The following is a 14,579-nucleotide window of genomic DNA, read 5'->3' as shown; positions in this document are numbered from 1 at the left end:
TCCACCTCATGATCTATGGATACATTGTAATTCAGAAAACATTGTCCGCCAGAGTCACACTTTGAAATCACCCTTTTACTGCCTGCAGGTTTTGGTATATCACCTTGTTTGTCAGCTCCTGCTCTCTGCTCTGCTCTATCAGTTTCATGTATTTTTCTAGTGGATTAGGACGAGGGTCACACAAATTGTCTTTAGCATCAGGACTACTGATTTCCAACTCTTCCACTTCACGGTCTGTCTTTTTTTCGTCTTCTTCTTCACTTTTCAACGAATCTTGGATCAACTTCTAGAAAAACCCAAAAAACAGCAACACACTTAAAACTGACCTGCCAGTTCAAAAATATTTCAATCAGGCTTTATATATGAAGTTCAGTACATTACCAGTCTGATCTAGTAATCTGTGCTCTAGTCTGAATGCAGTGTTTAATGTGACATGTACCGTATTCACTCACACTTCTGGGATTGGCCAGATCATGCAGTCCTTGCTCAGGCAAAGTCCCATTGTAGTCAATGGGAGTTTTACTTAAGTAGAGAATGCATCTGATGAAGTGAGCTGTAGCTCACAAAAGCTTATGCTCAAATAAATTTGTTAGTCTCTAAGGTGCCACAAGTCCTCCTTTTCTTTTTGCGAATACAGACTAACACGGCTGCTACCCTGAAACCTGAGGGACTGGGTATTGGGTATCACATTTTTTCATTCAGTTTGTTCCAATCTGGGAGCCAATTTAGAAAACAGTCTCTAGTTTTGGCTTACAATAAGCCAAACCCTGCCCAGGTTGAAACCAATGCCACACAATAGTATCACATAGTAACATGAATTACTGGACAGCAAGCTTTTAATCTGGAGAGAAATTTTAGAAACAAGGAAGTTTAGTTATTAATGTAGCTACAGAACTATTATTAATGACAGTAAATCCAGGATAAACTATTCTATGTTAAATTCACATAGAAAAAACAATGTAGGAAGTTGTCTAGGATTGCGATGTGGTTACTTTAGTTCAAATTATATGGTATAACAAAGTTGCATTCCTGTCAGAAATTAAAATATTACATCACCATTTCTTCATTCAGTTTTTCTAGTTCTCTTTCCTCCCTTTCCAGTGCTTCCTGCCTTTCTCTCTGCCTTCTTTCTTCTCTTTCTCTTCTTTCTTCTTCCCATTTTTTCTCACTCTCTTCTCTTTTCTGTTCTTCAGACTGTCTTTGATCAACCACTGCTGTAATAAAATTATTTCTGTGCCATTTGACATACAAAGTGCTGTAATCAAGATTTGCAAGTGTTGGCTATTGAAATAAAGTGTGACATGCAGTTTGGTAATACATTGAGTGAATTGGTAGTCCCGATTGGGAAAGATGGAAAACAGACAAACAAGTAAGCAGCAAATTGATTATGTAACTGTTTCTGTATTGCACCTATAATAAACCTAAAAAACCTGGATGTGTAATTTACACATGTACCATGTAACATATTGTTAATTTGAGCTAATTTAGCAGGCAATTTTTTTTCAATTATTAGGTTTTCTTATCTTACTGGTTACACAATGAAACTCCAAGACTTAAGCCAAAGAGATAGGAGAGTTTTATGATTAAAGCAGAGGAGAGGGAGTCAGGAGACCTGTGTGTAATTCCCAGCTGTGCCACAGACTTCCAGAGTGACCTTGGGCAAGTTATTTAAGCCAATTTTTTTCAAATCTGGATGCCTAACCTCAAGTAGATGAAATCCATATTTACAGTAGGCTTCTAAATAAGTGGCCTGACTTACAAGTGGTAAACACACACAGCTCCCACTGAGGTCAATATGGATTTAGAGATGCCCTAGTTTAGGTTCTAAGTAGGAAAATGTTAACCTGAGCCTCTCTGTGCCTCAATTTCCTGATCTGTAAAATGAAGATGATACTACTTGTCTTCCTCATAAGGATGCTGCAAGGTTTAATTTTTTAGTATTTGTAAAATGTTTTAAGATATTTGGATAGAAGAGGTTACAAAAATACAAAGTATTATAAAGTAGTTATTTAGGAAAAACGATCACAGCACATAAATCTAGTTAAACCCATGGAGTTTAAATGCTAAGACCATTTACTTCTATAAAGTAGTAATTTGTTACATGCACAAAATACCAGAAACTATTTGAAGCTAGAAAGCCTTCTGCCCACAGCAACGCCTTTGGGTAAGACTTGAAAACTACCTTCATACCCAGCAAGATGCTCTAGACCATTATACCACTGAGCTGTACTGAAGCATTGGAGAAATTAAGCATGCTGCATTTAAATCATCTTTGCCTATCTATCTCTTTGGGTTTTATATTGACACCCTTCACAATAGTGATTATATACTGAGCGAATTGGTATGCAAGACAATCAGCAAATGCAGACACACATTAAGATAAATGTTGAAGAAAGTTTCTCCCTAAAGAAGCAAAGATCATGAAATTAATATTGAGGCCAAAACAAAAAAATGAAGTCTCTTCAGAAGCCAAAAAGCAAACTTAAAAAGATGAAATTAAAACAAAGTTAATAGAAGTACTGGTGAAAATCATCATCCTACAGTAAGTCAAGAATTAACAAAAAAAAGATGTATTATCCCTTCTTCATTAGTACCTAAACACTAGCTTTGAGAAAAGTTTTCAACCACTTCAATGCAGGAAACTACAAAATGCTAATTTTTGTTTGCTTTTTGTTTTAATACATTGACCATCTAAAAAGGGTATTTGCTTTTGTTTCGGAGCTAAGAACTCACTTAAATCCTGCTGTGAAGTGGCTGTTGCTGGCACAGCGTTTGTGACATTGCTCCCATTGACGCTGTCCCCAGATGGATGTGACACATCACTTTCAAACTGCTCTGGAATGTCCCCTTGATCTGGAGAAGAAGTTTGAACAATGGCCTCATTATTCTGTAATTATAATAGTGGGGCAAAGGAACGGACACAAAGTGTGGGAATGGTTGGAGTGAGAATACATAAATTTAAGCCATTAATTAAGCCCTCTCCCCTCCAAACTCAACCATTTAACTGAAAATTAAGAAATATCAAGTAGGCTGCACTTGCTACTTTAATCATAATCATGGCATTGATTGGCTTTGAAAACTGATTGTGACAACACGTAACAACTAAAGCTACTGGCACAACTGAAATCAACATATACTTGTGAGATAAAAGATTTTTAAAATTCTTATTTGATTCATAAATATAGCCCCAAAATGTAAAAAACAAGTAGGTTTCCTTCACATACTATATCTGTGTGCCTATATATATATATATATATATATACACACACACACACATCTCACAAAGAACTACATAAAAAGCCCTCAGAAGTTAGGAAATGCCAGAATGCCTGTTCAACCTTAATTAGTCACACTTGTGTGTAACGCATTATGAGATAGTCTTTGATTACATGATCACATACTATTTTGTCCACAGGACCCACCTCATTCAGGATGAATGGAGTTCACTTCATGAGCAGCTATTCAATATGTTGTTTTCTCCTCATTGTTCAATGTATGGCCCCAGGCCTTACTTACTGCACACTACTATTCAAACCCTGCTCTGAAGACAGAAGTATTAATTTCCTCATTGGCTTCTCTATGGTGCTCATTCCTGTAGTATCTGACCGTTCCACAAATAATAAAGAATTCATTTTCACAAGACCATTGTCAGGTAAGATAGTGGTATCCCCATTTTACATATGGTAAACTGAGGCACAAATTAAAGTCAGAAATATCCACTAATTTTGGGTGCCCAATTTGAAAAACCTAGGTCATTGGATTTTCATGCAATTTAGCATTATATAGCTTTTTATATGTTCCAAGCACAGCTCCCATTGACTTCAGTTGCAAATGTGTGTTCAGCACTTCTGCAAGTCAGACCCAACTGTCTCAAGTAAGGCATCCAGAAAAAGATGAACATAAACCAAACTTCTGACAGGTAGTCACTTAAGTGACTTGCCTAGCATCACATAGGAACTCTGGAATTCAATTGCCTTAATCACAAGACCTTCCTTTCTTTTCCTACAATCCCCTGCCACCTTCACTACACACCTTCCAACTACTGCAACAAATGAAGCAGAGGTCCGACACACAACAGCCTTCTTTGCTACACAACCCTGATCCATCCACAGAGCAGATCTATCTCGTTCACTGAATGAGACAGGCATCTTGTGGAAAAAATAGAATGTGATTACATAATTAAAGACTGTCTCATAATGCATTCACACCAGGGGACAATTTTCCAAAAACTTTTCATCCTGAAGCACACAACTCGCACAGAAAAGTCCTTCCAAAATAGTTAAAGTTTGGCGAAGTTATAAGCAACTGAAAACAGGATCTTATAGTGAGAAGTCTCAGGCAACCTCAGTAATAGGTATTCATGGATTCTGAGGCCAGAATGGACCATTGTGATCATCTAGTCTAACCTCCTGTATAACACAGGCCCTAGAACTTCCCCCAAAATAATTCCTAAAGCATATCTTTAGAAAAACTTCCAATCTTGATTCACCAGCCTTGTGTATAATGACACACAAATCTCATTCTCTTTCATGTACATCAGATAACCCATCATATGATTAACATACTCAAAAGCATCTTTTTTTGTTTTCTTTTAAATTAGTTTTAAATGATAACTTTGATTAATAATAAAGATATGGCTGCCTAAACACAGATATTACTTATTTTGTAGTCATTATCAACAATCATCATCAATATGTTGTTTTGTATTCCCCATGCTTGAAACAGCAGAATTTCATGTGTGCAGATTGGCACAAGGAATGACTAAATAGCAAAACCATTTCTAATATTCTAAGAGCAGAAAACAGTATTAATATAAAGATCTTTAAATAATCGAAGTCTAAAATGTCCATATATATATATATAAAAATTATGCATATAAATGTATCAGAGTTCATATATTTCATAAAACACACTGCAAGAAGTACCAATGTTGTTCCTCGGTTACTAGATCTTGGATCCAACTTCTAAAAATCAGTCATCCACGCAGAAACAGAGAACTAGATCATCAACAGTAATATATTCACCAAAATAAGACAGCAACTAGTACAGCAAGAATGATCTTTATTTGCAGCCAGAAAGCAACAACACTATTTAGAAAATAAAAATTATCTCGCTCTGTATGTATCTTCATTCTTACACGTGGGTGAAGAGTGCTAGAGAGGTTTTTATTGCTATGAGTTAGGAATAACTGTGCTGTCATGGTAATTATCTACATCAGTGATGGAACCCATTTTAGGCTGGACTGGCAGATGGGCATTTCCTGTCTCCTGATGTCCCCTGGCACCATGTGCTGATATAATTGCTACACTCTCCTTTTTTTCTCTCTTCTCTTTTTGTCTTATTCCTTTGTTATCTACTTCCCCGCTTTCTGTATTTCCCCCTTTTTCTTTTTTGCTTTTTATATGCTGTGGAGAAGGTACAAGGTTAACTTGAAATTGTATGATATGAGATGTTATTGGATAAGTGTTAAACAAAACTGCATGATGGGGTATGTTACAGGACAAAGAGAACACATGCCATTGGTACACAGAGGTTTGGACTCCTAGTGGAAGCGCCTCCCAGATTGCTTGTTTGGAAATCTTGGGGGCGGGGGGATGGGGGGTAGGCGTTAATTCGAAAGGTTGGTTTTTTGACTTCTGAGGAGAGAGGGAGCAGAATCACAGAGGGGAATGCAAGGGTAGACTTTGATCAGGAAGGGAAATACTGCCAGGCTCCTGTAAGATTAGGCTTTCCCTAGTGCAGTGGTCCTCAAACTTTTTAAATCGCGCCCCACCCCCCTTACCTGTAATTGAATCTGTCCACACACACCCACCGGAGCTGGACTCAGGGCCAGAACTGTGGTTAGGAGTCGCAGTCGGGGTCAGGGGTCGGGAGCTGGGTCCAGGAGCAGAAGTGGAGCTGAGGACGGAGCTGGGGGCAGGCTTAGGGTGCAGCAGACCTAGGGACAGAGCAGGGCTAGGTGACGCTCTCTCCACATCCCCCATGGGGGCTGGATCAAGACTTGCCACGTCCCCCTGAACATTCCTCTGCGCTCCCCTAGGGGGACGCGCCCCAAAGTTTGGAGACCACTGCCCTAATGGAGTAAGAAGTACAAGGATTACTGAACACTCTTATTATGTTTAATCTGGTTAAATAGAAGTTTAGTGGTTTTTCAAACCCAGAAGTCAGAGGTGTCATCAGTTTGGAGAGATCTGCAGGGCCCTCAAAACGGAGTTAGGAAAAGGAGCCAGGATTGCCTATATTTATTGGCAAGTGCCCTGAGAGGAAGTTCACAGGGGTAAAATGACTGTACTAGTGCCACAGAGAAATCAATATTGAACAAGGTGTGTGCCCATGCAAAGGCAGGTCGTGGCATATGCTTTTCATGTTTCTTCTCTTTCTGCTCCCTTCCTCCTTTCTGATAGCTCTTTTCCTCCACTCACATGCCAATGGAGGTGTTCACTGGTACACCCAACATAACACTGGGGGTCAGTACAGTTAATTTAGAACCAGCTCTAGGTACAAATATCTCAAATTATCCCTTCTGTTCATGTGCATCACTAATTAGATGAGGAGGCATTTAGCTAATTCTATCTAGGCATGATACCTGGTTTTTCCAGTTACTCATAGCATCCAGTCTGTTCTCAAATCCAGTAAAATAAAGGAATAAAAATAGGTGAATTAGAATCAGTTCCTAAAAGTATCTACTGTAAAAGTAAGTAATTTAATAATTTAAATGAATAAACGTCATATCCTAATTGTATGAGCAGAAATACCTAGTGTAGAAGTATTTCAACTAATACAAGCTGCATTAAAAATAACGTAAAATACTGTTAAATAATCTACAGTAATGTGTCGCTTAACATTGTAGTTATGTTCCTGAAGGATGCTACTTTAAGCGAAACAATGTTCAGCAAATCCAATTTCCCCATAAGAATTAATGTAAATGGAGGGGTTTAGGTTCCAGGGAAAAAATTCTTTTTGCCAGACAAAAGACTATATATACACACACACACACACATATATATAAATATACAGACAGTATAAGTTTTAAACAAACAATTTAGTACTGTACACAGCAATGATGATTGTGAAGCTTGGTTGAAGTGGTGGAGTCAGAGGGTGGAAGAGGGTGGGATATTTCCCAGGGAATGCCTTACTGCTAAATGATGAACCAGCACTCGGCTGAGCCCTCAAGGGTTAACACACTGTTCTTAATATAGCCTCACACTCTACAAGGCAGCATGAATGGAGGGAAGGGAGACAGCATGGCAGAGAAAGAGAGACAGACGCGCATTGCCCCTTTAAGTACGCTGACACCACTCTTAGTACGTTGCCTTTTTAAGTAGATCAGCAAGTTGAGACAGCAGCTGCTGCTAGCAAGCTTTCTCCGTCCTGAGCCCTGTCATGTCTTCGTCTCCCCCCCGACTCTGTGGAGATAAGGTACAGGAGCGGGGGGCAGGTGCGGGGGAAGGGGGACACCCTGACATTAGCACCCCTCTTTCCCTCCACTCTGCACAGCAAGCAGGAGGCTCCCAGGAGCAGCTCCAAGGCAGAGGGCAGGAACAGCACATGGCAGTGGCGGGAGAGACAGCTGAACTGCCGGCAATTGGTAGCCTGCTGGGCGGCTGCAGCACAGGGAACTTAGGGGAGCGGGGAGCTGATGGAGGGCCTGCCGGTCCACCCTGGTTCCAAGCCCCCACCAACTGGCTCCAATAGGCTGCTCTTTCTGCAAGCAGTGGACAAAGCAGGCGGCTGCCAAAGGACATTATAAGGGAGCATTGCACAACTTTAAACAAGCATGTTCCCCAACTGATCAGCAATGTAACAACGAAACAATGTTAACCGGGGCGACGTTAGGTCAGGAGTTACTGTATTTAAAAGCTGTAAAAAGAAAACTAAATGGAACGAATTAAAACTGATGATTCAAATAACTAAAACTAAGGGGAAAAATCCACAGAACAGTCACCCACTTCATCAACTCATCACTCAACATAGCCAGCATGTCTGCCATGGAAAACCAGAGCAATCTTAGAGATGTTTTATTTAAAGTTTAATACTGTGTTGATACCTAGGAAAGCAAGTAGGGAACTGTTACCTTTTGCTCCATGTTCTATGAGCCCCAACAACAATGCATGAATTGAGACAATGTGACACCTGGAGCTAATGCTGATCATAGAATATCAGGGTTGGAAGGGACCTCAGGAGGTCATCTAGTCCAACCCCCTGCTCAAAGCAGGGCCAATCCCCAATTTTTGCCCCAGATCCCTAAATGGCCCCCTCAAGGATTGAACTCACAACCCCGGGTTTAGCAGGCCAATGCTCAAACCACTGAGCTATCCCTCCCCCTTATCTCTGCATCCATATCTTTGAGAAGTATTCTACCTTTAACTGATGGTCTATTTGTCAACAGTGAGTTTAATTTCCTACCCAATCATGTGGCTTTAATAACAGTTTTCTCCAGTCTTTATTAACCTAAACAACTGTGTTATCTGCAAATTTTGATACCTCAATATTCACCTTCTTCTCCACACACAAGCGGTCTCACTGTAGTTAAGGTTGCACAGTTCTGTTTGCATAATATTTTAATAATAATAATAATAAAATAATATCTGAAAAGCTTAAACTGAAATCTCTGACATAAGCTAAACTGTGGTCTTGTAACTTCTCCATCATAAATGTATTAAACAACATTTCTTTCTAATATGAATCCCTCAGGCACCCCCGCTAACCCTTTGCTAATTTTAGGTTGAAAGGAATGGTTAACCTTAAGGAAAATAACAAGCTCTTCTACTCTTTCCATTTACTAAGTAACTGTCTGAAAAAACACACTAAAACTTACATTTAAGAGAAGAATCATGTTCTTCAAGGTCCTCATATGCTAGCTTTTCTGGCTTTGAAGAGTCATTGAAGTCCTGATTATCAGCTTGCTGTTTACGAAGACTGAAAGCGAGGAGGAAAGAGAACATGAATTTAAAGGTTTAATAACCAAAATGTCAAGTACATCAGCAGGTAGAGATCTGACAATAGTCTGTAGTACCCAAGAGTAGCTAAGGACTAAGAAAATTGTAAAACCACATAAGCAAACTAACGTATAAATCAGAATTTACATGATATGGAATTGAAATACAGTAACCTAATCCTGACCACCTTCAGGTCTGAATGCAAGACTCACCTTCTCCTGCAGTTTCTCCCCAAAACATACCCACGACTGGGAAGAGTGAATACTTATAAAAAGAAAGATATTCTATGAAATGGAGTTAAAACAGAAAGAGAAAACAAAAAACAAGAAAGAAGGCAAAAAGGATCACATGTACAAAGGGAAGAGAGATTAAGAATTATGTCCTTTTTAACCACGTTCAGTTTTGTAGTTTAATTTGTGTCCAGTGCTTTGATGCCATGACAGTCCGTTAGATTAAATAGCCTTTCATCCCTAAAACCACAGTTTACAATCCTTCTTTGGCCCTATGGAAAATGAGTTTTGTGGTCTCTTTCTAACTACTACTGCGGATTTGTCTATAACAGCATCAAGCATAATACACCCATTGTAACACAGCTAGCAATCTCTTATCCATAAAGCAGAAAGAGAGCTGCAGGTCACAAATGAGATGCCCAGTAGCCCTGTATACAGAAGTTTGTCAGCACCTGGCTATATTAGTCTTTCACTATAAGCATAAACAATACAAAATATTTATGAAAAAAGTCTAAGGAATAAGCTTTTTATGGGGTGAAGAGAAAGAGGAGGATACATAAAATGAACAGGCTCTAAGAGACAGACTTCAATTTACATTAATTAAGACTAAGGGAAAAATACTCCTAGCAATGTTGGTTCTGCCATTTCAGAAGAATGGCTCAATATACAGAAAAACCCTGTAAATTACACACACCATCTACTGCAGTCAAATATAAGCGGTATTTCTAGAACTATATAATCTAGATAATTTATAATCTGTACATAATCTATATTAAATGGTTTTTAATCTCTCCTTTACAGAAATTTTTGTCTGTTGGGTATATATTATCTATCTAGCGTCCAAGGACGCATGCCACTTTGTATAATATTGCTCGTGTTAAATCCTGTAGAAGTGTTAGGAAGGCCTGGAATTCAATGGGACAAATTCAGTAAACAAAAGTAAGAGAGGTTTGTCTCATTAAAGGCAATTATTTGCATGAATCTCAAATGGTTTTCACAAACCATTTTATCACAGCAATGTTGATGAATATGGACGGTATCCAGTATCAACAACATTCCATAAAACAGCTAATGGTGTCTCGGTCAACAATAAATGACTAGAAAAATGAATTAAAAACTATTATTCTGAGAAACAAAGATTTATATAAAGGTGCTTTATGGACAGTAAAACTGGCATCCTAACCTATAATCAAAATATTCAATCCTTAAATTTTTTTAGGAATCAGCATTAAAACTGTAGTAATCAAACCTATATCTAGGATTAATGAGAGATGGAAGGTCTGATGTAAAGGGCTCATCCCTGTCCTTCTGATGATACCAATGTATTTTGGGAATAACAGTAAAGAAAACAATACTTCCCACAGAGCCAGAATACTAGAAATGAAGTCATTTCTCCTAAGGGAAAGAAGGGGTTGCTTTTATTCACCTTCTTCCCACCCACTCGCAGGTTGGGGCAGGAAACTAACTGTAATGAGGGTGTCTTGAGAAAAGACATTTTTCCCAGTGATGGATGAGGTGTTTTCTTTTGATTGTCTCCCTGGTGTTCTGGACAGAATATGGACCACTCTACTGGAAATACACCAGATTTTCCACACTTGGGAGGCAGTATCATGGTTTCTTTTATTTTTTTTGTTAGCTCCCCTTCCCTCTTTCTAACCTTACCCAGCTATATAAATACTATCAACTATGACACATTTACCTGATGCTCAGACTGAACAGCTGGAAAAAGCCCACACATTTATTGCTTTGTATTTCAGAAAAATAAATTGTTGCATGCTATAGCCATCTTCTCTTACAATATTCTCATAGAGATTAACAGCACTTAACCCTCAACGGGTGAGGTCTATCATGTTAGTACCAAATGGGACATCAGTGAGATAGTGAGGACAGCATGAATAAATGGAATGGAATAGTGGAAGGTGAGACACTATAGAGGCACCAGGATAAACATGCACCTACCTAAGAGACCCCAGAAAATTCCAACCAGTTCTTTTCAAGACCAAGAATCAAAAGCTCCCTAATCTCTAACTGCATAAAATACAAAAATAAATTATCTATATCTCATTTTAAATGAGTACAAATGAGTTGATTTTTCAAATAAATAAATAAATAAGGACAAACGAGCACTTGCTATGGCAACCTGAGCCTACAACTGCCTATCCTTCAACAAAAGACTTGGAGGGTAGGTGGGTGGGTGAGTGACAATCCTGCAACTGATCTTTCAGAAAAACAGAATTACAAGATAAGTAATTGTCCCTTTTTTCACACCATCTATGCAGAACTCTCATTCTTTGAATGTAGCTGACCTCCAGGAGATTTCTCAAGATGGTGTCAGGAGCAGGGCCTGATTTAGGGGCAGGTGACCACCTGGGATACTGGGCTTGGGGGGGCATCGGGCTCGGGGTGCTGTTTTTGTTGTTAGCAACACTTTTCCTAACGTGTGGATAGGTTTGAGGATTCTGCTCAGGCTGCTTGTCGCGAGTGGTGAGCGCAGGTTTTTGAAGCTCAGGCTCATTAAAACATATCTTTGATCGATGATGGCTGATGAGAAACTGATGTCACTTTATCGCTTGAAAATGCCATTGGTCAGTCTTTGGATCTCTCTGGTGGTGTGCTTCAGTTCACCAGGGCAACGGTGAGAAAAGTGACCCTTTGAACTAAAGGACTAGGGTTAACATTCTAAGGCAGACACCTACTGTAACACTATTTACTACTGGTCCACCCAACGTTGGTGCACAGTTCAATTTCTTGACGTTAGTACATTTCAGTTATTCTTAAAATTAAAAAGTTTCTATAAGCTTAGAGGAAACCAATTTTTTGTATTTGCTTATACATTGAATGAATAAATACAGATTTACAGATCCTAGTGTGCAAATTTATTGTTTTATATGACATGGATAAATCACACATGCTAGTCGTGAAATGGGCTACAAATGAAATAAAAAGTAAGGTATTCAAAAGTTTAACAAATGCGGGGGAGAGTGCCACCAAAGACGCTCCTTGCCTGGGGCGCTATTTGGTCTAGGGTCAGCCCTGGTCAGGAAGGCCTTGGTGCTGTTCTGTTTTTCTTCTGTGGTGGGCAAAGAGGAAAGAATGAGAGATTCAGTGGGGATGTTTTGTTACTTTTTAAACTAAAAAATGTGCCCATTTACACAAAAGGATCTAGACTGTTCAAAGTGGTACCAGATGACAGAACAAGGACTAATGGTCTCAAGTTGTCGTGGGGGAGGTTTAGGTTGGATATTACAAAAAGAAAATTCACTAGGAGGGTGGTGAAGCACTAGAATGGGTTACCTAGGGAGGTGGTGGAATCTCCTTCCTTAGAGGTTTTTAAGGTCAGGCTTGACAAAGCCCTGGCTGGGATGATTTAGCTGGAGATTGGTCCTGCTTTGAGCAGGGGGTTGGACTAGATGACCTCTGGAGGTCCCTTCCAACCCTGATATTCTATGATTCTATGAAAAGACAGCCTGAAAAGACAAAACAACAAACTCCAAAACCCACTAGGTGATGTGAGTTTGGGCTCCCCTACTTCAGAAACAAGTTCTGTTGGCAAGAGGAAACAAAGGGAAGCTCATCCTCAGAAAATGAATGTTAACATTGAAACTTTGGGGAGTATGACATGAGGCTACCTGCCTTGCCTAACATCCTGACTGAAAATCATATTGAAGCAGGCAGTGGAAGTTGCTATTCCTCAGCTAGCACAAGCCAAACAATAGGGCAGCCAGGTCACAGCTGTGAAAAAAACAGCAACACAACCTTTCAGACATAGTCTTCATGGAGATATAGCATCGCTCAAGGAATCAGTGTGGACTTTCTCAGGTCTTGTGTGTGCTCCAGATAGAATCTCAAAGACCTTTAAACTTCAACTTTATGCAAAGGGCCTTCCTAGTATGGAAAGGATGAGAAACTCTACCATCACTTTGGATGGAAACTACTGATGAGTTTATAACACAACCTGGCCCTTGTAAAATATGGTGTAAGATGGGCCCGTCACTAAAACCTGAAGCTCATTCACTCTATGAGCTAATGTTCCCTTCATCAGGAAATGATCCCCCCCATACAAAACTTGTGATTAAGTGAGCCAGTAGGCACTTTTGTCAGCTTTGTCAGGAACACATTAATATCTCGTGATACAGAGGGTTTATTAAATGTAGTCTCAAAATTGTCACGCCCCACATGAAGCTGATGACAATGAGCTGTAAAAAAACAATGTACCTTCAGCCAGTTCATGATAGGCTGAAAATAGCTGAGCTAAATTAAATTCTTAGAATTAGTCTTTAAATTAGACTCTGACAAGTAAAGAGGGTAATAAAGGCATTTAAGCGGGGCTAGAAAGGGTCCATGATCCCACATATGCATTACACTACTGTCAAGGTTCCTCCCCCACTCCGAACTCTAGGGTACAGATGTGGGGACCTGCATGAAAAACCTCCTAAGCTTATCTTTACCAGCTTAGGTCAAAACTTCCCCAAGGTACAAAATATTCCACCCGTCGTCCTTGGATTGGCCGCTACCAGCACCAAACTAATACTGGTTACTGGGGAAGAGCTGTTTGGACGCGTCTTTCCCCCCAAAATACTTCCCAAAACCTTGCACCCCACTTCCTGGACAAGGTTTGGTAAAAAGCCTCACCAATTTGCCTAGGTGACTACAGACCCAGACTCTTGGATCTTAAGAACAATGAACAATCCTCCCAACACTTGCACCCCCCCTTTCCTGGGAAATGTTGGATAAAAAGCCTCACCAATTTGCATAGGTGACCACAGACCCAAACCCTTGGATCTGAGAACAATGAAAAAGCATTCAGTTTTCTTACAAGAAGACTTTTAATAAAAATAGAAGTAAATAGAGGTAAAGGAATCACCTCTGTAAAATCAGGATGGTAGATACTTTACAGGGTAATTAGATTCAAAACATAGACAATCCCTCTAGGCAAAACCTTAAGTTACAAAAAAGACAGACAGAAATAGTCATTCTATTCAGCACAGTTCTTTTCTCAGCCATTTAAAGAAATCATAATCTAACACATACCTAGCTAGATTACTTACTAAAAGTTCTAAGACTCCATTCCTGGTCTATCCCCGGCAAAGACTATAGACAGACACACAGACCCTTTGTTTCTCTCCCTCCTCCCAGCTTTTGAAAGTATCTTGTCTCCTCATTGGTCATTTTGGTCAGGTGCCAGCGAGGTTACCTTTAGCTTCTTAACCCTTTACAGGTGAGAGGAGCTTTCCCCTGGCCAGGAGAGATTTCAAAGGGGTTTACCCTTCCCTTTATATTTATGACAACTACAAATCTTATCTTGGTAGAACAAAGCACATAATCTAGTTTCTCTATGTGATCAGCTCTGACCAGACTCATGGTCTAATGCTAGTCCAGAGCAGCTTTGGGAGCCATATTCATGTCA

The 14,579-nt window shown here is 39.6% G+C and overlaps 1 protein-coding gene across 13 annotated transcripts in view; it reads right to left on the bottom strand.

The window, feature by feature from the left end:
- Positions 1–14,579, bottom strand: part of OFD1 (OFD1 centriole and centriolar satellite protein) — a 66,211-nt gene that overhangs the window by 3,724 nt on the left and 47,908 nt on the right. For 9 of the 13 annotated variants that reach the window (XM_073355046.1, XM_073355102.1, XM_073355026.1 and 6 more), the window contains 5 exons: positions 8,822–8,922; positions 5,783–5,938; positions 2,734–2,853; positions 1,057–1,214; positions 104–286 (listed from right to left, as the gene is read on the bottom strand). In XM_073355046.1, coding sequence (XP_073211147.1) covers positions 104–286; positions 1,057–1,214; positions 2,734–2,853; positions 5,783–5,938; positions 8,822–8,922 — 718 coding nt within the window. Of the gene's footprint in view, positions 1–103; positions 287–1,051; positions 1,215–2,733; positions 2,854–5,782; positions 5,939–8,821; positions 8,923–14,579 lie in introns of those variants that run through there. The other 4 variants (XM_073355036.1, XM_073355083.1, XM_073355065.1 and 1 more) reach the window with 4 other exon arrangements.

The sequence above is a fragment of the Lepidochelys kempii genome, chromosome 1 (assembly GCF_965140265.1).
Source record: "Lepidochelys kempii isolate rLepKem1 chromosome 1, rLepKem1.hap2, whole genome shotgun sequence".
Taxonomy (NCBI): Eukaryota; Metazoa; Chordata; order Testudines; family Cheloniidae; genus Lepidochelys; species Lepidochelys kempii.
Note: the sequence above shows the minus strand (reverse complement) of the source record. Positions and strands in the feature narration are given on the sequence as shown.